The 26,073-nt window shown below is 40.2% G+C and overlaps 1 protein-coding gene across 2 annotated transcripts; it reads left to right on the forward strand.

The window, feature by feature from the left end:
* The first annotated feature begins 23 nt into the window (after window positions 1-23).
* Window positions 24-24,289, forward strand: RTN4IP1 (reticulon 4 interacting protein 1). 2 transcript variants are annotated; one of them, XR_005629581.1, is made up of 10 exons: window positions 24-376; window positions 1,592-1,743; window positions 2,818-2,886; window positions 3,119-3,243; window positions 8,778-8,826; window positions 10,335-10,471; window positions 12,551-12,734; window positions 14,067-14,159; window positions 15,815-15,921; window positions 24,156-24,284. XR_005629581.1 is itself a non-coding variant. In XM_039726915.1 (9 exons), exons 1-9 carry the CDS (start codon window positions 130-132, stop codon window positions 24,270-24,272), a joined length of 1,173 nt encoding a protein of 390 aa, XP_039582849.1. In that variant the 5' UTR covers window positions 59-129; the 3' UTR covers window positions 24,273-24,289. The 2 variants fall into 2 exon arrangements, 1 of the variants encoding a protein (XP_039582849.1); XM_039726915.1 differs by lacking the exon at window positions 15,815-15,921 and having other exon boundaries at window positions 59-376; window positions 24,156-24,289.
* Window positions 24,290-26,073: the final 1,784 nt, after the last annotated feature.

Genomic DNA, 26,073 nt, shown 5'->3' on the forward strand with positions numbered 1-26,073 from the left:
CATTGGCTGCGGGGCGAGGGAGCGATCCGGCCCGGTCCCGGTGCTGGTCCTTATCCCGATCCCGGTGCTGGTCCTTATCCCGATCCCGATCGCGAACCCGCGGCCCGGCCCGGCCCGGCTGCCCCGGCCATGCTGTCGTGGGGAGCGGCGGGCGGGCGGGCGCTGCGCTGGGCGAGCGGGCGGGTGCCGGCCCGCGGGCTCCGCGCCTCTCCGCGGGCGCGGGTCGCCATGCCCAGCTGGGTCATAGACCGGTACGGCAGCAACGAGGTGCTGCGCTTCACCAGGGAGATGATGTTCCCCATCATACACTTCCCGAACGAGGTCATCATTAAGGTTCACGCTGCGAGCCTGAACCCCATCGACCTCAGCATGAGAAGTAAGTGCCGAGCCCGAGCGGCCGCGGCCGGGCTGCGGGATGGCAGCGCTGCGGCTGTGGTGGTGCCGGGACTCCGGCCTGTCCTGGCCTGTCCAGGGCTGCCTCCACACACGTGTTTCCCCGAGCCCTGTGGAAAACCGCCGCCTCTTGGAAACAGCGTTTTTTGCAGGTTCTCTGGGAAGAACGATACAAGAAGCCACTGACAAGAGTGTGCGTGTGTGTGGTGCGAGGGTGAACTTTCAATTGAGAGATCGTGGTGCTGCTCTCTTGACCGAGATACGCCCGGCCAAGGAGCAGCATTCCCCCTGAGTGATGCTGGGTTTTCCCATCTCCATTCCCCCAGAGCGATACTGGGTTTTCCCATCTCTATTCCCCCTGAGTGATGCTGGATTTTCCCATCTCCATTCCCCCTGAGCGATGCTGGATTTTCCCGTCTCCTTGGGGTGAATGGGGCTGGAGGCCCAAGTTGCTGCCAAGTCGGCCTGTGTGACCTAAGGCGAACCGTGGTGTTCATTGCCATGCCTATCCTAAATTGATGTCTGGAGACGTGCTGTCATCCCGCCCGGGAAATCTGTCTTTTTCACTGCTCAGCTCTTTGTATTTGACACATTTAATCAGATTTTGAGACACAAGAAGGAAGTTGTGGTAGTAGAATACCTTCTATTTCCTGTGTAGAACTGCCTGCATATCAAATCAGATTCAGTAGAGCAAGCAAATGTTATCTGCACAAAGCCCGCTGACACAGCTGTAATCTGTGTTTTGGGTCTCTAATAAATGAATTTTTAAAAAATCTTTGAATATAGTTGGAGGTTTAGTGATGGGACATTTCCTATCTGAGGATTCACATTAAGACACTTTCTGGCATGATAGGGCCCCTAGGTGGACATGTCCAACACTTGAGTGGGTATACATGCCCAAATGCAGGCTATTTTTAGGCTGAACACTGTTATTACAAGGGTAATTCTCTGACTTCACAGCATTTGTCTGTTGCTTACTGAATAGAAGTCCAGGTTACTCATCTTATGAGATATGCCTTATCATTTTTTACACTTGCTCTTTATTTCTAAAATCTGTAAAAGTGTGAAATACTGCCGATTTTTTGCATGCTTCAGTATTAACAGAAAGCATTTATAGGCACTGCTTTCTAATTGGAATTGCACAGTTGATAAATGAACACTCATTGTGGTATGTTGTGGTTGATTCCATGTGTTGCAGGTGGTTATGGTGCAACTGCCTTAAATATGAAGCGGGATCCCCTGAAGCTCAAAACCGGCGAGACTGAATTTCCTCTGACGCTTGGTCGAGATGTCTCTGGTGTTGTTATGGAATGTGGACTGGGTGTGTCTTATTTCAAACCTGGAGATGAGGTGATACCACCAATCTATTTTTTTTCTCCAAAATGTATAGTTAAAATATACTGTGAGATGTTCAGCATTCATTCTCCTCTTAATTATTTTTTAATGCTGTTGCACTCTTAATAAGGCCTATCTGGCAGTAAATTCCTAGAATACTTCCTTCACTTCATTTTTTCTCTGAAAAACATGGTCTCGTGGTCTTTCAGAAACTTGCTTCTGCAAGTTAATTTCCCTTCTGGGTTTTAGTTTTTAGACCATTGCAGCAGTAGCAAGAGTGGAATTTGTTTCTTTATAAGTGCACTCTCAAAGTGCCACTTTGTTTTTAATTGAAGGTAGAACTCTAACAAGAAGGGATTTGTTTTTATTTTTCTTGAGTAACTTGGAATAGGAACTTTGGCTTAACCCAAGAAGCACTTCATGGGTTTCCACACAAATACTGATACTGTTTGCTTTTATATTTCACCAGTTTTAGCATAGCAAATCCTGTTTCTGCACCATCCTCACCCCTCTAATCTGGGCTTTCCTGCCATGGGAGTACTTTAGGGGGAGTTTGTGGATAGATAGAAGGTAGGAGAATAGAGACAGTGGTGAAGGCAATCTCACCCCTAAGGAGTTACAGCTGTGCTAATTACCAAGCATTAAGAACAAGCCTGCCCTTAATAGGCCACAGCTGGATCCAATTAAGAGGGATGTTATAAAAGAGCAGCTTGGCTGGTGGAGATGTGAGATGAAGTTTGTTGGCTGTGCTGAGAAGAAGAAAAAGTCAGTGCTGTGAGGAGCTGCCCATGAAATATCACTGAGAAGGTACGAAACCTTTGCAATAAGATGGCAACAGGAGTTGAAAAATTATGTCTTACACAAAATGCAATGGGGTACAATTTATTTATGTAGCCCTTCAGTCCTTCATTTAGTTGGTTTTGTGATTTTTTTTTTTGGGGTGTAAAATGAGCTAAAACTGGTTTCTGATAAACAGTGAAAACATCCAGTGAAATAGAAAAAAGATTTTTTTAATGAGGGAAACTTCTGTGTACATACAATTATATGCAAAGCTACAAAAATTGATGCTTGTTTTCTGTTTGGTTTTAGGTGTGGGCAGCAATTCCCCCATGGAAACAAGGCACTCTGTCAGAGTTTGTGGTAGCTAGTGGAAACGAGGTAAACTTCCAAAACTCTGGCTAACAAAACCTCAGAGTTGTAGAGACTGGCATTTTTCTTCTTCGCTATCTAAGTAACTTTATTTCTTAGTGTTGGGATTGATTCGTGCTCCAGCTAGTTTTGAAGATGGCTGAAAATGTGCAATACACAATCTGCAATTCAGTAAAGCTGTTTTAAATATTTCAGTGTCACATAGGAGCTGCTGTGTGACTTTGTAATGGTTTTATTTCAGGTATCTTTTAAGCCAAAGTGCCTCAGTCACACAGAAGCTGCTGCCTTACCATATGTTGGTCTCACTGCGTGGTCTGCACTTAACCAAGTGGGAGGACTGAACCAGAGTAATTGTAGTGGGAAAAGGTAAGTAAACAGTTCTGGTGCTAAAACTGAAGGTCTTCATTTTTATATTGATGAACTGCTCCTAAGACACATCCAGCAGTGATAAAGACTGTTACACCATGACATTGATAAAGATCAGCTGTCTGAGGATGATGGATTTTGTCTACACAGCTGCTGAGAGAGGCTTCTTTAGAGGAAGGCTCAGATGAGGTCCCTATATAGAGCTAAAAAGTACCCAGAGAAGTTGAGGGTGCCCACACATCCACAAGTGGAAATAATTAAGGCCAGGTTGGGTGGAGCTCTTGGCAACGTGCCCCAGTGAAGGGTGTCCCTGTGCACAGCAGGGCATTTAGAACTAGATGATCTTTGGGGTCACATCCAACCCAGGCTGTTCTATGATCCATCATAATCCAGTGTATATCTAATGTATGGGCTATGTAGAGAATTTGAGGATGTTATCTCCAGGACTTTGCCTTTCTGCCTGTTAAGACAGCTAGCCAAATGTAATATCCTCTCAGTTGTACTGGCAGCTCACAAAAAGCCCTCTCAAGGACAGAGATGTGGTCCACTCACTTCCTGCATGCGTGGGGCATTTGGAACAGACCAGTTTTCCAGCTTTTTAGAGAAAAATGGGCAGGTGACTGACTCTTATTTGACCTGCAGGCCAGAACTTTGATGAGGTCAGGAATGCAGACAAGAAAAGGGGAATGTACAAGATGAGCAGCCAATCAAATAGAAAAATTGACTTTGTTTATCAGTCTGTTGATCTGACAATGGCAGATGAAAAATGCAGTGAAAAATTGGAGCAAATACCATTTTTCTCCTGATAATTGAAATTTTCAGTTATTTTGACCTTTGATGTTTGAGTGAATAGACAGCATGATCTTCAGAATGGAAATAAGAGCAAAAGTAAAACTATGGGAGTTGAAAAACAGTAGTTAAAATTGCTGTGCTGCATCACAGGTTTAGGTCATGAAGTAATTACTGGGCAGCAGGAGTCTGGATGCCTGACCTCTTCTTATCTTGGCTGATACTTTGTAATGCAACACGTTGCAAAGGACACTACTTTGATTAAACTTTTTCACCCATGTCTCTGGAAGACAATTGAGTGACTGGTCATTCATGTGTCACAGTGAACTTCATAATGAAAATATTAAGTAATTGTTTTTTTTAAAGATAAACAATGTTTTGAGAAGATGAAATTGCAAAATTTAAAGAAGTTTCAAAGAAACATCATTGAAATTAACTTCCAGCTAGTAATAAAAGTCTATATAAGATCACCTTATTTTTTAATTTTCAGTATTTAAAGTTTTTTATTATCTTAACTTTCACATGTAAATAGAATTAACCTAAAGATACACTGATAGGCTAGCCTTATTTAAATTGTCTTTCCAATCTTCAGGTAAGTGTTTAGACTGTTAACAGTAAAATTGAAACTGCATTTGTAATGTGTCTTTACATTTAATATTTACTTTCATGTTCCAAATAAAATTTTAATTACTCTGTCAGTGAAAAACCCTTTTTAATTTACTTAAAAATATTATATTTCCTATCTATAAATTTTGAACCAGCAGTAAAACCAGCAGTGAATGACTTATGTGATGGTACCTTTTTTTCCTCCTGAAATAGTACTTGTAGGAAAGTGTTTAAAATGCATTGAAGAGGCTGTGCAAAATTATATGCCATGAACTCTCAGGGCAATAATTTAAAAATACAACAATTTATGCAGTGTTTCTTTATTTCTTTAGATCATATATTTGGTGAGAAGTTACCTACATGTGTGATTTTGTGTCAGTCTTTTTGTCTCCTGTAGTTGTAGGTAAATAGCTTTGTAGAAGGGTGTACATGCACACAAAAATGTCTTATTTTGGCAGAGCAGCTGTGTTCCTTGATGAAAGCTCCTTCACTGGTGCTTTAGTGCCACGTTAAGACATTTTAAAAGCAGTGAGATTTTTCTGTTGGTGTGTATTGTTCTCTTTGCCTCTCTTGAGGCGTTAGCGTGGGCTAACCAGAAACACTTGCTGTTAGTCCAGTGTCTGTCTGTGCATTGATCTGACAGATTATCTGCTCCATCTACGCATACTTTCACAGGTTATGTTCTTACAAGTTTCCTGAAGTGTGCTCTCATTGTTTGTGAACCCTCCTGCAATTCCAATCATTTTTCCATAGCCTTTATTCTGTACCACTCTAATTAATGTCAATATTCTTTTAGAAGCTTAAATGTTCTTAATGTTGAATCCTAAATGTTCAAAATGTCTGTGTTGTGTTGAAACTCTCTGTGGATACCTGGAGCTTCTCGTATGTGCCGCTGACCTGTTTCAGTAGAAAAGGTATATGCTTGTTCAACACTAGCTGTTAAATATCTTGCTTTCTGTATTCACAAAATGCATGACAGAAACAAACCTGACAGTTTGAGAAGTTATTCAAAGTGCTTACATTGCTTTTAGGTAGAAGTCTTTATGTAAGTACAGAGGCAATATCTTAGACTTTCATGTATGCTGAGCAGAGATGCTGGATTCTGTTAATGTAAGCTACCAAATGTAGACTCCTGGTTTATACAGTTACAGTGAAAATTTGAATGGTATAATACCCCAAGAAAATATATTTTCAATGTCTATGTGTTATTTCATCATCTTATCTGTTGAGAAGTACAAATTGAGTGTAGGTTGTAAAACTTCTTGATAAACACTGCTTGATCTAGGAAAAAATTTGTTGAGGCCATTTGGTTGGCATAATCAAATGAAATATAATTTTATATCTAAATAAAGTTGATACATTTAGTGAATAAATACATTAATTTTACAACTATATAAAATTGCTGCATTTATTCAATTTTTAGCTTGCGTGTAATTTAGCTGCTGAAAATTTTTAATTGTTTATAATCTGGAGAAAATATTAGTCCTTGATCTGTACACCCACTCCCCACTCACTACGTGTTCTGGTTGGGGGGGGGCACACACAGCTGAAACATGTCCTGCCTGTCTGATGCTGGTTTCTGATCACACCACAGCTCCAAGCAGGGCCTAGGTAGATGGGCTAAACTTTCCAATCTCATGGTAAGCTTATTTAGAGAGGTCTGCTCCCCATCATCATTTGAACTGCTGGAGCCCCGTGGGGGGCTTGGTGAATGTTGTGCCTCTGTCAGAAGGGGAAGTCCTGGGCTACAAATGTTCTTTGGGAAGAATTGGTTCTCTTGATCTCTGTCCAGGTCAGAATATTTGTTAATTGGGTCCCTGGTGCAAACACTTGTATATTAGCTTATTCCTGAGCATGCCCTTGCAGTGAAAGCAGGTAGTTTCTATGATGTGTTTTCTCCTGGCTGTGTTTTCCTGAGGCGTATTTGTTAATTGGGTCCCTGGTGCAAATACTTGTACATTAGCTTATTCTGAGCATGCCCTTGCAGTGAAAGCAGGTAGTTTCTATGATGTGTTTTCTCCTGGCTGTGTTTTCCTGAGGCAGTGGAAACAAAACTGTTCCTGCTTTGGCACTTGCCACCATCTGTCATTCAGTACTGCCCTAACAGGTCCTGCACCTTCAGACACTCCCCGTGTTCCTTGTGTGTCTTGCTGTTGTGTGTGCTGTTGAGCTGCTGCACATGGATCTCCTGTGCAGATGTAGTTTGTCTCAGAAATTAAGAATTTTCTTGGTGTCACAACGTGTGGAGAGAGTTTTAATAATTGGAAGGTGTGGTAGAAAATAGCCCATGTAACATAGGAGCAAACTGAATCTGGAAAGTGTTCCTTCTACCTGAAGGAATCCTGAGGGCTTTTATTGAAGGGCCTGAAAAAAATGTCATGGCCAAGCTACTCCCCAAACTGAAAACGTTACCTAAATCCTTTGAGCAAATTGTGCATTTTAAGATGACAGCTTTCCCCCAAAATATGTTGTAGAAGAAATGCCCTGTAACTAAGGAGAGCAATTGTAAAGGTGTTTTGAAAAGGGTTTTTTTTGACGAGCAAATGGTGCATTTTAAGATGACAACTTTCCCCCAAATAAGTTGTAGAAGTCTCCTTTAACTAAGGAGAGCAATTGTAAAGGTGTTTTGAAAAGGGTTTTTTTTGAAAGGATTTAATTGTAATTGTCCTTTTTAAGGATAAAGATGGGTTTAACCAAATACCTTGAGTGTAGGATCCCAGAGCATTTTTGAGTATACTGAAGTTGAAATATGCATGTTGCTCCAGGCATCCGTTGTTAGAAGCCTGGTTCTGAGGATAAGTACATCTTGGCAGATTTAAAAGCTGCAGGCTTTGTAGTATTGTGGTTTCATATTCTTAATCTGAATTTTGCAGCTTGGATCAGTGAAATGGGAGGGAGCAGAATCTGATCACTTACAAAAAGAGCATTTTAAAATGGATAGTGTGACCAAAGCCAAGTCTCTTAGGATGCTTCAAAGAACTTTTGTAAACTGAGACTCCAGATTGTATAGTACAGTTTTGTACTGTAAAAAGCAATTTCCTTCAACATCTTTTACTGTGAGATTTAAAACAGGAATTTCACCAACTTCTGAAGATTCTGAGATTTTTCTGGCAAACAGAAGCTCTGAGAAACATGATGTTCCCCAATCCCTATGCCAGGACTTCATCTTGGATCTTTTTGTCCTAGAATTAGCAAATGGATCCAAAGCACTGTTTGCAACTTGAGCTGCAAGGTTTTCTTACTAATTCACTTTCTGATATTTAGTTATTTAATAAAGTTTTGGATGGAATTTTTGAACAGTGATTAGGCTTCTAGCAGTAAGGTTCTCACACAAGTTAACTTGTATTTTTTTTTAATTTAGGGTTATCAGTTAAAATGAACTCTCAATTGCTAACAATTTGGCCATAACTCTGTCATTTTCTTGCTTGTGTGCCAGTTCCCACAAGCTGGCATTTACAGGGTCTTGTTGAGATGTACTGGAAGGAACTAGAAAAATTCTACTGCTTTTTTTCCTAAAGAAAAATACACCCATCTTAATTTAGTAGAAATTAAACTCGTTAGGGTACTTCACTGTAATTTTGTCTTTTAAATAAACATTATGCAGTATGGGAAAAATATGTTCCATATGTTCTGCGGTTCACGGTCTCCTTAAATTATGTGATACTAAACTACTTTTTCTCTTAGATGGAACCAATTTGTATAAAATGCTGGTGAATTGTATTTTTTTTTCTTTAGGAGATAGGACAGTGGAGTCTGGGAGACGGGAAGGGCTCTTAGGTGATTTTCTCCCAAACAAAACAATTATGTTTGGGAAAGTGAGGACAGGTGCAGGGGCTTTGAGTGATCTAAATGCTACTACCTGTCAGCTTCACGGCCTGCATTTAGAGAAAAGCACCTATGAGGAAGTCTCTTTGGCTGTGCTGAGATAATGCTTTTGGCACAGGACACATGATCAGCAATGTTAAGTCACATTTTTGGCTATCAGAACAGTTAACCACTCTTGAATAATATTGATTGACAAAACTAAGCTTTTGCTAAAAATAATTCAGCGTCAGAAATGTATAAGAAACGTTAGAATACATAGTTACTCCAGAGTTTATTTAAAGAGCTATTAAATATATTTTAATTTTCTCTTACAGAATATTAATATTAGGAGCTTCAGGAGGAGTTGGTACATTTGCTGTACAGGTAATATTATCCAGCATGCCCAGGATGAATCTTCAAGCGTTTCAGTATGAAAAAAACCCAAAAGGGAATTGAGAGAAGGAATAAAGAAATAGCAAGCTCTATATATAGCAAGATTAATAGCAAGATCAGTCTGCCTGATTGCGATTATTGATATTTCCAAAAGTAAAGTATTTTCAGATTTATTGCTTTTCGTTTATTATGTTGATTATTTTAAAGTAGGAAGCGGGGACTTTCAAAGAAAGGAGTTGTATATAAGATCACATTTCACAATTTGGGTGCAGGAAATTGGTGTAACTTGAAATGTGTAGGCTGTTCTCATTATCTTTCATTCAGCTCTGTGCTCTAAATATGAGCAGAACTTGGTGTATGAGTAGGAAAACTGATGGCGAATGTCACCTACCACAACTGCTGTAGCTGGTCAAATGATGTGAGAGGCCATCAGGCTTTTGTGTGCAGTGGCTGTAAAGCACAGAGGCTTAGATTTACTTTCCCTCACTGTCTTTGCCCTACTGCCCTTTTGTCTGTCTGTTCCAGTAGCTCTAAACTTTGGAAAGTCAACATGCTCTTTTGTTGCTTTGTTAGTTGTGGAACATCCTCCTTCATGCTCTCAGTTAATTTGGGAGTTTTGATTCTAATTACTATCATCTCATGCTGAAAAATTTTTCTCTCAAGATTATAAAAAAAATACAGAAGTTGGGTAATTGCATCACTGCTTTCTGTGTTACTATGCCATAAGCACAGTGGTTTTAAAGAGGTTTACAGCAGATTTTTTTTTTGTGGCATACTATTTGCCTGATCTGTGATCTTTCAGGTGACTTTCAGTACCAGAAAGTACCACTGGCTGGGTACAATTTGTAACTGATCAGTCCTAGATAAACTAAGATAATTAACCTGGAATAAATGTAAAAAGTGTTACTGTGAATGAAAAAAAAATGAAATGCAAAATGAGATAAATAACTAGCAAAAGTCCTTTATTTTGCTGTAGCTTTTGGAGTAGAAGATAACCTGATATTGTCCCTATGATAAATCAGAGATGACTTCCTTCTTTTTCTTTTTACTAGTACTTAACCTATTTGTAGTAATATGAAATACTTAAAGGGCATATTTAATAATATTTAATGGTACATCTGGTGCCAGTTTGGTTGATTGGCAACTTGGACAGTATCTCTTGGTGTATGTTTAGCTGGTAGACTAAACATACAGATGGCAAACTGAGAGCCTTATTTTTCATGAGACCTGGTATCTTTCAGTGGCATTAACAAAACCCCACACTCTTTCCTTCACGCCATCTCCTCCCTCCCCACAACTACCTTAAATATTGATAAATTCTAGCCATTATTTTGTCTGTGGGATTTGTGGCAAATTATCGTGTATTGGAACAGTCTCCCCAGTCCCTATTGAAGGTGCTCATTTGTTATATAAATATAATGAGACTTTGGCTTTTTAAGTCGTTCTCAGTATTTCACTAAATTTTAATCTTTGGACTTTTTTTTTATATTTGTTTTTAGCTAATGAAGGCCTGGGATGCTCACGTGACAGCAGTTTGCTCTCATGATGCCAGCACACTGGTGAAAAAGCTTGGAGCAGATGATGTGATTGATTATAAATCTGGAAATCTGGAAAAGCAGCTTAAAACATTACCCTTGTGAGTGTTTTTTGTGAGTGCTTTAATGAAGGAGCTGGTGGTCGGACCTTCTGCCTTTTGATTGCTTGACTCTATCAGAACTCCCTAAATTTTTCCCCTTGTTTCTAAAGTATTATTTTGTATAGCAGATTCACCTTTTTGAATGCAGTTTGAAAGTGAGTATGCCCAGCACAGATTTTATTGTAACACTAAGCCAGTTAATTGGGAGACAAGCTCACTTCCATGTGCTTCTCTTCAGTGACTGTAATATGAACAGTTTTGTAGCTTCCATCCAAGTATCTTGGAGAATATACAATGCATGAATACATTGAAATAAATCTCTGAAATCCTGAGTGAAGCTGGTAAATGTAAACTTGATCTTGTAGAGGAAAGAACTAGATCATGAAGGAGCAATGACTTGCCACTGTGCAACGCAACGGGGAGTAAATTTCTATTCTGTAGCATTGCATACAGCTACCTCTGAAAAACAATCACATTTATCTTGTCATAGCAGTTATGTTTAAACTAGCCTTTTTCTCTAGATTTTTCTCTAGAACAGAAGTATTTTTTGCTTTTGTCATCTTTCCATCTGTTTAAACATAGTCTACTGTGACTTGTATTTGAATATGGTATTTACACTGCTCTTTTAGCTAGATTGAGCGAACTTTCTGGGAGGGGAAATAGAAGCTGCTTGATCTGTGGAAGAATTTTACTGGTAACTGTGCTAAGAAGCCATGTGCCCTTTTACTGCAGTGTGATTGTCGGCAGGCTGAGGGCAGTTGAGAGGGCAGTGACACTGTCTGTACAGCAGGATGGACTTTGCAGTTGGTGCAAAATTTGCCTTTATGACCACTTTAAATGCTAAATACCCATTCTAGTGATTGACCCTTTCTAAGACATCAACAAGAGTGTCCTGGGGTGCAGTTAATTGATGGAAGTAGGCTGATCAGTGAGCTCTACTGAGTGGGTGTTCCTACTTCCCTCCCCTGTGCAGTTGTACTGACTCTTCAGAACCCACAGTCAGCTACTCTTTCCAGAGCATTAGTTTTCATGATCTTGTCTTGTTGGCAGCTAACTGTTACATAAACTGAACTTTAAACATGAAATCACACTCTTGGAAGACAGGCAGGAAAACCATCATTCTAGAGAAATAATGACCTTTCTATTTAATTTGTATAAATTATTTTCTCTCATATTTGTAGGTGATTTAGATTAGAGATATGTGTATGTACGTATCTATTGCAATCTAGAGATTGCTGGAAATTTACAGATGAGAATGAGTTGTGCATTTAACAGAACAGGTGCATGGCTCCCTACTGCCCTATTCAGCCTTTACAGGCTCACATGCTGGTGTAATTAGAAGGAACACTGAAACTGTGGCTTTTTGCCAGAGGCTTCATATACCCATTCCATGGGGGCAAGGTTTTAGATCTTTTGCATTGTCAGGTTCAATGTTAAATAGGTAGATGTGAAGAAAAGAGCTGTCAGGAGAGGTAAAATGGCCCCTAAATAAATATGGAGGTCAAAAAAAACTTGGAGAAGTGAAGCTGAGAACTGGGTCACGGAAAAGATGTGAGGAAATAAGAGTTAGTAGAATAATTTGTTTACGTAATTTTAGCCACTGGAACTGGCTTTTGTTGAGCACAGCATGTGCAAGAGCTGTTCCTAGTTGAGGGCATGAGTCCAGACGGGTTTTTACATGTACATACCATATTGTTCAGTGCTAGACCTCAAGACTGTTCAATAGTCTCTGTGGGAGGGCTGAAGAGATAGAGCTCTAGAAGGCTTTAAGCAAGTACAGAATGTAGTTGTATATCTAAGTTTGCTTTTTGGGATTTAAGTGTACTTTTTAAATAGCTTGTGTCTGCTGCACAGTGAATAGGCAGTAACCTGTAAATTTAAATCCTATTGTACATTAAGCTGGGACTTTGCTGAAGTCTTGGGACTTTCTTGCTGCTATCTTGCAGGCTGATTATTTTTACATTGCAGTGACATGTAAAAATGTGAACTATAGCTGATTTCTGCTATTAATTAGCTTAATTACGGTGAAGTTATTTTTCCCATATCAAGATTTTAAACCTGTTCTTTATATGTCTGCAGGTTTGATTTTATCCTAGATAATGTTGGTGGATCCACTGAGAAGTGGGCACTAGATCTCTTGAAGAAATGGTCAGGAGCAACATATGTTACTTTAGTGACACCTTTCCTGATCAATATGGACAGACTTGGAGTGGCTGATGGCATGTTGCAAACAGGAGTCACTGTTGGTTCCAAAACTCTAAAGGTATTTGACAAAATCCTATGTACTTTCATATTTTGTAGTACTTTAGTGACTACTTCCATGGCTTGGATGTCAGTCACAGAGCTCATGGAGAGGCAGCTGTTGCATTGTCCTCATATGTCATATACTTTTCTTTCTTTCTTTCTTTCTTGCACTGAAAAGAAATGTGTTGGGGTGGTGCTCCTGGGTGTATGTAGTAGTTTGGGGAGCTTTGAAGTTTGATTCCTTATTGTGCTTTCCATTGTGGCCTTTTCCATATGGCCTCCCTAGTGAGTCCTGCTGACAGCCAGGGTTTCATAGTAAACACAGCTAATCCCTGCCTCACTGAAGTGAGGGCAGTTTTGTTACTTGCTTTAGGCTGCTCAGGCTTTCTCAGAACATTGTTCTATGACTGATTCTCTTCATCCTGTTCCAGCACCAGAGAGTAATAAGCCTGGTGGAGGGTGGCTAGGAAGTCTTTCATCTCTTTCATGTTCATGTGTCTAGATGGTGATACTGATTTTTCTAGTTTTCATAAGTGGATCTTAAAACATTCTGCCAGTGGCCAGATCAGTGGGGCTTTTTAGAACTTTTCTCTTTCTTCCCTATGCTTGTGTACTTGCTCTCCAAATGAATGCTTTTCAAGCAGTTGCTATGGTATTCCTGCAAAGGCTTGGCTGAATAGGATTTTAAGTCCTGCAGCAGTAACTTCTCAAGAAAGCCCAAAGACAAAATGAAAAGGGGGAGAAGAAATAATGTAATATTATTTCTCAGTGTGCATGTTTCCATGATGAAGAGGCTTCTATACCATATATAAAAATCATCTCTCTTTGGCAGATGATGACTTTTTTCCTGCAGTGACTTACTCAAGGAGATGCTCTTGACTTGTGTGAGATCTTCCCAAATGCTTTTCATGTGAGCTGCCATCTGTTGTTGGACAGTGATGACTGTGGCAGATATTATGGTGGGAAATGAAGTCACTGATACTGAAGTGGAAGGTTCTAAATGTCACATTGCTGGGTTTATTTCACCTCTGTTTTGAGTGTACATGAACACGTAACACCATTTCTCTCTTATGTAATAAATAATGCTGTTTCTAGCTGCAGAGACAAGGTAATTGTTTCTCTCTACTGGCTGACTTGTGCAATTGGACACACAATTCACCCTGACCCTGTTGTGGTAACACAGCATCCTTGTCTGTACATTTAATTCACATGCTTAGGTGCCATTTTTTGCAGATACTAGGATATAATTTATTTTTCTTAATTTACTTCTTCAGAGATTCTGTCATTAATTTTAGTTCCCGTTTCAGTTTGCTCTCATGATATTTTAATAGATTTGTGATCTTTCTTGCAGCACCTCCTTAAAGGAGTCCATTATCGGTGGGCATTTTTCATGCCAAGTGGGCCAAGTTTGGATGAAATAGCAGAACTGGTTGATTCTGGAAAGGTATGTCAGTAATGGTTACTGGGGTATCTGTGCTGAAAGAGATGCTGCTTGGACTCAAAAATGGTGTAGTTCACGGTTGAGAAATAAAATGTTGGGAGAATCATGGTAAGGAAAACGCGTTAAAAATCAACTTGTTCCAGTTTCTAACTTCTGCCTTTTGCATGGAATTTAGGAGTTCATAATACTTAAGACTGTTCTGCCTTCTCCTTCTTGAGTGTACTTTTAAAAAACACAAAGCTTACAAAGTTACAAGGAGTAATATCCAACGATTGTTTATTTTTGCCAGTGGGAATAATTTAATATGAACTCTACATGAAAACTATGTTTTAAGAGGTCTCACTTGGTTCATTTGGGCAGAATAAACATGGCTGTGTATCTGCATAGGCAAAATTGCTTAGCCTGGGTGGTCGGGCACAGAACTAGAATATTCTGGTTATTGCAGGTAATACATGATCTCCATTGCAGAGTAGTGACAAGAATCTTGTTTTTCGTTATTTCAATACTGCAGATTCTGATGTTTGTGCTAATTCAGCGCAGGGACTTGGAATATTGTGAGCATTCATAAGCTTCTGGGGAATATTAGTGGACTTGGGGGGGAAAAGCCAAGACAGATAAAATCTGCTTTTGTGATCATTTCAGGTTTATAAGCTTGTTACAAAATATATTGTGAGAGTGAACAGTTGATTTCCTATGTTTTGGATTGTGTGGTGATGTAGGCCCCAGCAGTGTCCTCTTTGGGAATTTTGGCAACATGAAATTATCCAAGAGTAGATAATATGGACAACTGCTGTAAATCCTTCTGTGTGGTAGATAAGCAGAAGAGTAAGCAGAGTCTGTCATGACTGCTGGTAATTCCAGTATGTGAACTGCCATCTTGTGCTCAAAATTTGTGCTTATTAGTAAAATTTAGATCTCTCAAAGTCTGAGTGTTGATTCCCCTTTTTGAGTATGCAATATGTTCCAGAGTTTGGAAAAGAGTCAATAAACTGCTCTTGTACTGAAGACCTGATTGCTTCTGTTTTGCCACCTCAGTGCTGCTGTTCAGAATAAAAAATTCTCTGCTTTGCATTATGTCCAGTGCTGTAGGCATAATCTGTGGTCAAGAAAGAAGCTGTAGAAGGTCCTCATCTTGTAATTGCATTCAGTCACACTGCTAAATTATAAGAAAATCTAAGAAAAAAGAAATGCCCTTGTCTTTGTTCTTACTATTTGTCCTGTTCTCAGCCCGTTGCAATTTGTTTTGTGTTCTGCTTCTACCTTGTATGCAAAACAAATGCAGACTATGCTCATGAAAGCCTCTTGGGAAACAGCTGTTTATGCAATAGAGATAGGGCTTAATCAGTGTTCTTTGCTTAATAACCTGGACAGGTGAATTGCAATGCCACTTAAAATGTACGTCATACATACATGAATGTCCTGATGTACTTCTGCTTGTAAGTTGATCGTGAGGACAAAGATGTTTGCTTGGTCTTTTATTCTCTGTGCAAAAACAGGTCCTAATGTCAGACTGTTTGTCTGCAGAGTCATTATTCTAGCAGCATTTTACTCTATTTTGTGCAATGTTGTAAACATCTGAGCTGTCATCAGGATTTTATAAGACTCAGTTGTGTTCCATTTAGACAGATATTAATAAGACTATGACCTTTCTTGTTTAGAGACAAGAGTTCTTGTAAAGGAACAGACCATCCATTCAGAAGAGTAGGTGTTGGGGAAAAAAGGCAGGAGAGAATCACTGGAGAAATTGTACCACAATTTCCTATAAGTAAGTGAAATGTTTGTGTTTGGATAGGAAAGAATAAAGGAGAAATTAAAAAAGCAGAAAGCAATGAAGTGTATCAAGAAGCTTGGGGAAGCCAGCAAACTGAGCTCCTGTAGTTGAAGTTGTTACCTTTGAGTGAATATTTTTGAGTAATGCAGGGATTTTTTTCCATTTAAGTATTTTCTGTTAAAGGCATCTTAATTTTGAGATTGTACGAAGTGAGTAAGAGAGTAGTTAGAGAGCTCCTGAAAATGAGAGGCTTTTTTTCAGGAAAAAATTATATGGGGGCATTAAATGTAAGAAATTAAAAAGAGATGATGGTTTAAAGAGATGTTACAGTAAGTGAAGCATTGAAGAGCATACCTCTGAAACATTTACAGATAATTTTGATTTGACAGTGTTTCTCCTTACAGTCCTTCTGTACCAACAGAGATTTTTAGTTCTGATGAGTTAATCATCTTCCTTTGTGAAAGCAAAAGGATTCTCAAACCTTCAGTGGATGAAGAATAAGCAATTTTGTTTAAGGTTACTTGGTTTTCACCTGGATAATCTTTGCAGCAAGGAATAGAGATTTGCAAAGCGTCAGCTCTGAGGAGGAGTTCTTTTAACAGCCTTTTCATAATGGTGAAGTGAAGGAGAGGATTTGATGAGTTGGTAGTAAAAGGACAGAGAATAATTTTCCTTGTGTGATTTGCCTGCACATCAGTCAGATCTGGGAATTGCAGAACCATTTTCAGTTTACAAGCTGTTTTCTCTGCCTTGCAGATGGACATCTTGCAAAGAAACTATTGCAAGACTGAGGGGCTGGAAGGCTGCTGCAATAATTATGGGCATGGAGAAAACCCAGTATTTCCTTGACAAATTTTAGAGACTGGCTATTTTCTAAACTGCTGGAGAATCCCTGTTGTGTTTTGAATTGCGGCAGTTAATTATGACCCAGTAAGGAATGGCTTAATGTGGGCTCCACCAAATGAGTTGATGAAGCCCATGTCAGAAGCTCTGTCTCTTTCCATGGTAGAATGTTCCTGGTGAATTACAATTCTCATCTTAAGACAGCTGAAATCAACAGAACCCTTAATTCAAGACACAGATCTGCTGGCACACTGTTCAGTGGTTCAGTGAAGCATCATCACTGAAAGTCTAGTTAGGAATTAATTTGGTGTATTTGTGGTCAGTGTTGTGGATTTAACATTGACAGTTTTGGTTTTTGCTGCTTGCCCAGCATTTTCCTCCTAAGGACATACCATATAGTCCTTGCTGAAAACAGGGCAAGTTCATGTAAGTATTTAAGGCTTGGTAGAAGCCTCTAACTCATAACTGAGCAGTTACTTCACCTTTTTTAAAGCCTGGTGGAGGAAAGCAGGCTCAGAAGACTCCTTAGTGTCAAAAGCAGGAGCACTGAGTATGTTGTGTGTTCCTGCAGGACCATAATAGGATGTGGGTTAACATGCAGCCCAACAGAAATGTGACATTTTCATTTTAATTCAGTGCTATTTAAACACAGTACAAGTGTGTGTGTGCAGTGTTTCTGGTGACTTAATGCACTTTCCTTCAGAGCATTGTTCCATCAGATGGGCTCTTGAATGAAAGTTGTTGTTGCAGAAGGAAGGCTAAACGGCAAACAGAGTCCCAAATCATGAAATGAATAGATAATTTCCTCTGATATTTGCTTTTTAGATAGATGTTCCAGCACAGGCACCCATAGGAAGAACAACTGCCTGCCTATATTAATGTAATTTGTGAGTAGTGTTGATTATGCATTTTGCTGAAGGTACTAGATGCTTTGGACTTAGCTCTTGCTGCTATGGTTTAGAGGGCAGGATGCTGACTATTCTTTGGCCCTGCTGCTGCCTTCTTGTGCAATGCTGAACAAATCACAAAACCTTTTGCTACCATAATTTCTTGATCTACTAATGAGGACTGATGCCCTTTATTCACCTTTGGTGATTTGTTTTGAGATACCTTGTTAATATGAGGAATTGAACTGTCTTCTGTTCCTGGTCTTTCCTATTCAGGAAGTAAATAACACAAATGAATGGACATGGTCATCCACTTTGACATGCCATGAGTTCTGAGGTGTTTGGATGGCCATTAGGGCATCACAGCTTCTGGACTCTGTATCCTAGCCTGTGTGTTGATTTGCTTCCAATTCATCTTGTTACAGTTCTGCAAATAACTTTTTCCGTGGCCCTTATTTCCATATTGTTGCATTTCTCTCAGCTGTATGAATATCAGACAGTGAATGCAACACTTGAGTCCTTGAATGTTCTCCAAACATGACATCTATAGATGTGGCCTTCTCTACAGTAATTCCAGACTTTATGACTGTGCTAAAGTATCCTAAGGTACCTGAGAACTTGCCCTTGTGTGGTATCTGCTTTAGTCTCTCTGAAAAAAGGCAATAGGGTACCTAAGGGGTTTCTACACTTAAATGTCTCAATTAACTAGAGGTCAGTCCTTCTTCCCACTCTCTTTAGTCACTCATGCTTGTTCTGATGACCATCTTTCTTCATGCTAAATTGCAAAGCTTGCACCTTTTTTTTTTTTGCTTTTAATTTTGTGTTTTCCTGTTGCAATGCATTTGTTTGCCAGGTTCGTTGGCTAGAGACAGAGATGTTGACCAAGGAGGAGTTGCCAAAAGCTCTGTTCAGCCCTTTCTCTTCCAAAAAGAACCTCTATCTGCATTTTGTCACATCCACCAACAAGCCACTGTGATTTTCATTAAAACATACCTGGCTCCTTTTCCTCCAGGACATGGTAGCTTGCTTATGTGCTGAGCTGTGTGTGTGATGCATCTGTGAAGTATCTGTGAAGGGCACCAATGGAAATTTTGTATACTGTGGGGAAATAGGGTTTCAATATGTAAATTCACTTTCACCACAATGAGGTCTGGAAAAAAAGCATCATCATCTGCCAGGCATTTAATCAGATGTGTTCCCTTAAGCTGATGTAATTGTAAATTGTGTGGTAAGTCAGTCCTGGTGTTCTGAGCTCTAACCTCCTGGTGTAGGAGGGAATTGTGCCTAGTGCAGGGGTAAAGTGCAGACAAGGCAGCCCTTGTCTGCTGTGAGTTTAGTTTGCTGAGACTGGGAAGATGTGGATCATGCAGGACTAATCTTCTAATCTCTACATATTATATGCTTTCATATGTAAATACGTATTTATATTTAACTGTACCAAAGTTGGTTCTGCCTTAAGTATATGGTGACATTGACCTAGATTACTTTAATTACCAGCATAAATATCAGGACAACTACCAAGAATGTGCTTTACCAGGGATTCTAGAAGAGATTAATTGCACTTTCCTTTAGTTAACAGTTTTTAGCATTGTCCAGTACGTAACTACATCTAGCATCTTCCTTATTTCTACTGCTTTAAGCTTGGGGTAGGCTGGCACACATTGCAGTTCTGAGCTTATCCCAGTTTCTTACTGCTCTTTATTGTAGAAGCCATTCTGCCAGGGCTAATAAAAATCTCTTGTTTGTTAAAGCCTTTTCTACACTCTGCACTGTACCCTGATAGCCTTCTTAACTGGGATTTTTCTTCTAGCATTTTAATAATTGTACATGATTATATATAATCTTCTGTGGGCTGCTGTTAGAGATTTGATATAAAAGAATGTACTTTGGCTTATTAATGAAACATATAAGGCCTGATAATACAGTTGTTGTTAAGACGTTGTGGAATTAGACCCTGGAACACTTGCCTTCCATTCCCACGTCTTAACCACCGCAGCACCATTTTTGTTATGGGTGCATTGTTTGATCAGTTTTACTTCTCTTAGGTATTTGGGACAGAAATATCATGTACATGCTGTCTTTTAATGTGCTCATGGATGAAAGTGAATATTCTCTGAAATAAAGTCAATAAAAAACACAGCAAGGAAAGGTTTTTACAACACATTCAAAGATGGGGCTCTGAGCAGTCTGGTCTAGTGGAAAGTGTCCCTGCCTATGGCAGGGGGAGTTGGACTGAATGGTCTTTAAAGGTCCTTTCCAACCCAAACCATGCTACAATTCTATGCTGGTACTGTGCATTTGCAAAGCTACCTGTACAAGATGTGACCAGCTGTTGCAGAAGGTAGGGACTTCATTCTTTCTCTTCATGTGAGGGGCTGAACCTATCCCTTGTTGACCTTGTTGGCAAGCAATATGAGGCTCGGCATACATTGTTGCATGCCATTTTAAGGGGAAGAAAGAATGAAGACAGGAGTGAGATTAGGATCCAAGGAGCATGGAACAGGAGTACAGCAGAGAAGATGCTCAGCAAAAGTAGGAGTGTCCCAAAACAGCATCTTTTTTCCCCATAGGATGACAATAAAGTAACAAATGGATAACTAATTGTTTAGTTCCAGGACAAGGACTGTTCTTTTTAATGATTTCATGATTCTTGTTGACATTGATGAGAAACTCCCTGAAGACCAAAGGAGACCATGAAGCTCTGCATTTGTGCTGATGGACTGCATTTAGGCTCGGTGGTAATTTCTCGAGGAAGATGGCCTTTGTCTTTTAACTCAGCTAGTCAAATCAGCAGGCAGGTCTTTTCCATTACGGCAAGCCCTCGGGAGGACTTTGATGTCTGGTTTTGTTCTGTGCATGTGCACGTTCCTTTCCTGGAGGGTGGTGCCTGAGCAGCCTCACCAAGGCCTAGGAAGGGGGGAGGCAGGCACTCTCCCAAGCAAGGCTGCCCGGCAGCTCTCACACGGCCATCCTTTGCAGACCTGGAAGAGAGCCAGTGCACTGTCACTGTCCTTTGAGACACGGCACTTGTGTCCTCTTGCGCTCCGAACTAGGCTCGCACTCCTGAGTTCAAGGCTCTCGCTCTCCCTCCAGTGGCAGGAAAAAGCTCCACACCTACTGGAGTCACTTGTTGCTACTGTGAGGGCTGAAGCGGTCTCCATTCCTTTCATGTTTTCCCACTTGTCCCCTCCTGATAACCTAAAACTGTGTCCTTGCCACCGCAGAAAGTGGGACCCCCAAGGGTGAGCCTGAATTTGCCAGGAGCAGGAGTGTGTTCCTGCTGACCAGCCAACTCCTGCCAGTGCTGTTCACTGCCTACTGCATTCAGAGCTGGAGTGGCTGGGACAGCCCTCTGTGATGTGTGTAGGATAGCCTTAATCAGCATCAGCAGTTACTCTTTTTATTTTTCCAAACACATGAGTTCATTGCAAGAGAGCTGAGATTCATTTCTATAGTATGTCCTGCATTGGAGAGAATGAAGAGGAAGAAAATACCTTTCAGGCCCAATCTGTTTTCAGATAAACATTTCAATGTGGGTATGTGTAATCCTTTCTCTCCCAGACTTTAGTTTAATCCCTTTTCCCTGAACAAATAGGTGTCCTCTGGCAAGGAACTGATGCGTGGCTGTAAATAGGCAATGTTTTTATTATCCAGTTAATCTCCATTTATTATCACACATTCAACAAACAGCAGACGCTCCCCTACTTGTTTGTCTGTTCACAGGAAGAAATTTTATCTTAGTCAGTGGATTATGGTAAAGGCTGAGTGAATCACTGTGCTGCAACATGGTCAGCCCTTTCAGGGTTATTCAAACAATGGGACTGTCCAGCCAGCCAGATAAAATGTTTAATGCTCTAGATTGCCAGGATCATCACTTTGGTATTCATGCCTCTCTATAGCACTGCCTAAAGCCAGCATTTAAATGAAGCTAGAGGTTGCATCAATGTAGCAGATGGGCATTGAGCATGTGGTAGCTGAAATACACACGGTGTTTTGAACTGTGAGGCTGAATGCAGGGCTCCTCTGAATCGCTGTGTCACCACTTTTCAAGTGCAGTGTTTTAAACTCTACCCAACAGGCTGAGGATGTAACATATCTCACTCTGTCAGAGTTATAAATTGTAACCTAGAGTAAGGGACTGTGGATTAGCAGAACAGTGAAGTGTCTTGTTCATGTTTTCTCAGTTGCTGCACGTGTCTGAAATTAACTTCTGCCTTTCCCTGGAATCCCTTGCACTTCACATCCCATGTGCTGCTGCTCTGCTTTCTTCCCTGAATACTTTTCCTCTCCTCCTAGCCTGTTGCCTTGTCAGGGTCATCTGTATCCATGCACCAGCAGGCTGGGTTTCTCTATCTCTTTTTTCCCTCTTAATTGAAGCACGGCTTTATACACAACTGCCACTAACAATAAGTACTGTACAAGTGCTTGGCTCAACAAAATTCCTGAACTGTGTTTTCCCCAGCATCTGCTATGAAAGCAAGGATTAGTCTTCCTCAAAACAGTCAGTACTGCTCAGCAGCACGTTCCTCCTGCTGATGGTCACAGCAGCTGCAGCTGCACTCAGATGCTCAGTTTACCCCAAACCATTGTCTAATTCAGTGTTTTTGCTGCCTTGAGTCCATGTCTCTGACTTTGTTCATGTCCAAGACAACATTTCCATTCTGTGCTGAATGCTGACCAGATATGAGTTTGTCTTGAACATGATCATTTATACCCCACATTTCTTCCACAGCTGGGCTATCGTTGTGGCTCCTCTGCTGTGTGTTGCTACTCACTTTGCTAGGGGTTGGTTTACAGACACTGTCCAGGCAGGCAAGAGAAAAAAATTGCCTTGGTACAAAAGCCTTGTACCTTGCTGCATGGCAACTTTGAGGCACTTAGTGATTTGGTGACTTTATTTTTTTGCATAGTTGCTCTCAGAGTGATTTGTCTGCAAATTCTAATGCATTCTTTGGAGGAGAATCATTCCTGATTTTCTGCCATGTAAAGTTTCACACTATGGCTAAGCTTGCTTTGACAAAATAAAAAGGAAAATCTAGTGATTGATGTGGTGCAAGTTAGAGTACTGCTGTCCTGGATTCCTGTTATCATACAAGCAAAGGCAGTAGTTATTTAAGTGCAAGGAGTGGACATCAAAGTAAGGCACAGTGTATAAATTAAGAGGAAATTAGGAGACCTAAGAAAAGGACCTCCCTGAGTACAGACAGCTATCAGAGAGCATTTGTTGTGCTGCTGGGGAGGGAGCTGGGTGGTTGGCTCTGTTGCTAGGAAAGATTAAATTACCAGTTCTGGCTTATTCAACAAGAGAGGGTGCATGCTCACAACTACAAAGAAAATGCAGAAGATACTTTTTCCCTGACACAAGTGAAAAGGATCTTCTTCTAGCACTGTAAATAATGTGTTTGGATCTTTGGTACTTCAAATCTTCATCACTGCAAGTGCTAGCTGCAGACTCATCTACTGGTTGTTTTTTCCTCTGCTAAGAGGATTAGGATCAGTGCAAGGACATGCACAGGGCTGGTGTTACAGGATCCAAGGAAAAGGACCAACCTCAGGGTAGGCAGATCTTTGGAAGGAGGTGTGAAAGGTACTTCTGTAGACAGTTTTCTTTTTTGGCATTTGGAATGCTGACTCAGAACATGACAGTAGAAAATAACCTCTTCCTTTGGACCAGCAGTGACAAATATTTTTTCAGAAGAGCTGGAATTTCTTCTGCTTCTGTTGGTACACTATGATATCTAAAGAAAATGCTTATAGGGGTTTCGGGCTCCTTAGTTAATAATGGGGAGAGTGAATAAGTAGTTTCACAGTTGTTAGAAATGAGTCTAAAACAATCCAGAAGGCCACTCTACAAAATTAATGTCAAAATAGCAGTTGATGCAAGCTGGGCTTCATAATGATTTATGCCTCCTGGAATACACAGTGGCTGAATATTCAAGTGTAGCTACATGATTCAGCAGCAAACATTGGTGGGCGTTTTTTTTTTGTACTTCATTTGTGGTCTGTTGAGGGTACTGAGCCATGTACTGATGCAGACAGGCTTCAGATTTATAGGTATCTTTAAAATATATGACATTGTGAGAATTCTTGAGTTTAAATAGGAAACAAGTTGAGAAATAAGAGAGAAAAAACATGTTCTTTCTGTAAGTGTATCATTGTGGACAACAAAAAGTTAAACCACAGTGTAGTTTTTGAAAGGATGTAGAAGTTATAAGAAGAGCCTTATGTGGTGACATTAGTGGGAGAGACCCCAGATAAGAGCTCCAAACTGTGCTAGAAGAGGTGTTTCAAAACATGGACAAAGAGCAGCAGAAAACCTTCTTCTGGATGCAGAGGTATCCCTGAAAAATCTTAAAAGCCAGTGGCTACATGGCAAATTCTGTCCTAAATACCATAAAGAAATCTCCCCCCCTTCTTCATACAGTTTTGAAGTGTGAGGGTGATACATTACTTAATACTTTATTCCTAATATAGTGACACATTTTCCTTATTCTGTAGATTCAACCAGTTATTGATGAAGTCTTCCCATTTTCTGAAGTTCCAGAGGCCTTTCTGAAGTTGGAAGGAGGACATGCACGTGGAAAAACAGTGATCAATGTAATTAGTAGACAATAAAGTATCTCTAATCATTACTCTGCCTGCAGTCAGTCCTTGAACATGAATTGGTATGTAGTGAGTGTTTATTTTTTAAAAGCTCATACAGGACGCATAACTTGTAACTCTTATTTTAGAAAAGCCTCCGATTCCTTCATATGCTTCCTGTTAAAAAGCAGACAAGACATACTAATGTCTCTTAAGCATTTCTACCTGAAAACCATGTTAAAAATGTAGTTGTGGCTTTTGCAGAACACCCCTCACTCTTAGGATACAAGGAACAGTCTGCAGCATTTTCCTTTTATATATCTTGGAGGTTTCATTTTTCAGGTGCAAGTCCTGAAATGGTGAGGCACATTCCTACCTACCTGTCTACATGAAACCTGTGCTGTTTTTCCTTGGTTTTCCTACTTCTGTTTACCTTTGCTAGTGCAGATTATTACCCAAGCTAATGCAGATTATTACTCAAGCTATTTCATTCTTAGAACTAAATGGTCACATCACTGTCTCAAGACCGATACTTTGATCTTGTTAGGGCAACTCTCTCATGACATAGCTAATCTAAATAGAAGCATGGAACAAAATCAATCTGTAACTGATAATTATTCTAATTGCCCAACTCCTGGCTCAGATTTAGCTGACTGCAGTGTTTGTGCAGGCAGGGTAGACACAATTTTGTGTCCCTGTTGCTGCTGTGTCTCATCAGTGCTGGTGAAGCACTGGAGGGGGTGTTTGTGTCTGGTGGGCTGTTTCTCCATTTGCCATTTTGCCAGACATGGGCTATGGAGTAACTTCCCCTGCAATTATGCAGGTGGATTGAAGGAAAGTGGCAACTTGTTAAGTGAGAGGTGTCTATTTACTGCAGTGCAGCTGTGGTGATGCACAAACCATGTCATGCACTGCTTCCACCAGGGGACAGAAGTTTGCATCTGTGTTAATAGTGGCTCTGTGCACAAATGTTTATACAAGTATGTGTACAAACATGTGCAGAAGATTCTTCTTGTATAGAAGAATCACCCATTCCTCAGAGCCTGCACTATTCCACACCGTGTTCACTCCTCCGGGGCTGGCTGTCAGAGAGGAATTATGGACAGAGATGGGCACAAGATGAAAGCAAAACTAATCATAAAATGTCACTTTTCTACCTTTAAAAAGAATTTCAATTAAAACGTTACCTAACTTATATTTATTTGTAAAATGCTATATTATATATAGCAAGAGCACATCAATATGACAAAGTACCACTGTTTGGAACCAGTAACATCATATTTTCTATTAAGGACTAAAAGCAGCACATTTCAGAGCAACAAAACTTCGGTGCAACTTTACAAAAGGAAGAAAATCAGTAAGGCACTTCCTCTAGGGTGCTAATAGCAAAAGCACCAGTATCCTTTGAGGCAATACAATAGTAATGAAAATGTTAATTTTAAACAGATTTACTATGCAATAAAAAGGCCTGGATGCTCCTCAGAGCAGCTTGTAATAACACTGGTCTAAGCCAGAACAAAACACAGCAGCATAGTACCAGTTTGTATTTTACCTTTTTGCCAATATTATTAAGGAAAACTAACATGGCCAGGTTCAAAGCAGAGCAACAGAAGGACCTCCTGCACTCATCAGAACATCCTGTATGTCACAAGCTCTTTACTAAACCCGTAACACTTACTTGGAATGGGCACAGCCCTTGTGGCTGGGCATGTATCCAGGCTTGGCTGTGCCCCTTCCTCGAGGAGTCTGACACTTCTGTCCAACAGGGAGCCAGGAGCCCACCACTAACATTGCTTTTCAACATCTCCAGAAATATTGGGGAGTTGGGCATTCT

Source organism: Passer montanus, unplaced genomic scaffold (genome assembly GCF_014805655.1).
Source record: "Passer montanus isolate IOZ18808 unplaced genomic scaffold, ASM1480565v1 scaffold11, whole genome shotgun sequence".
Taxonomy (NCBI): Eukaryota; Metazoa; Chordata; class Aves; order Passeriformes; family Passeridae; genus Passer; species Passer montanus.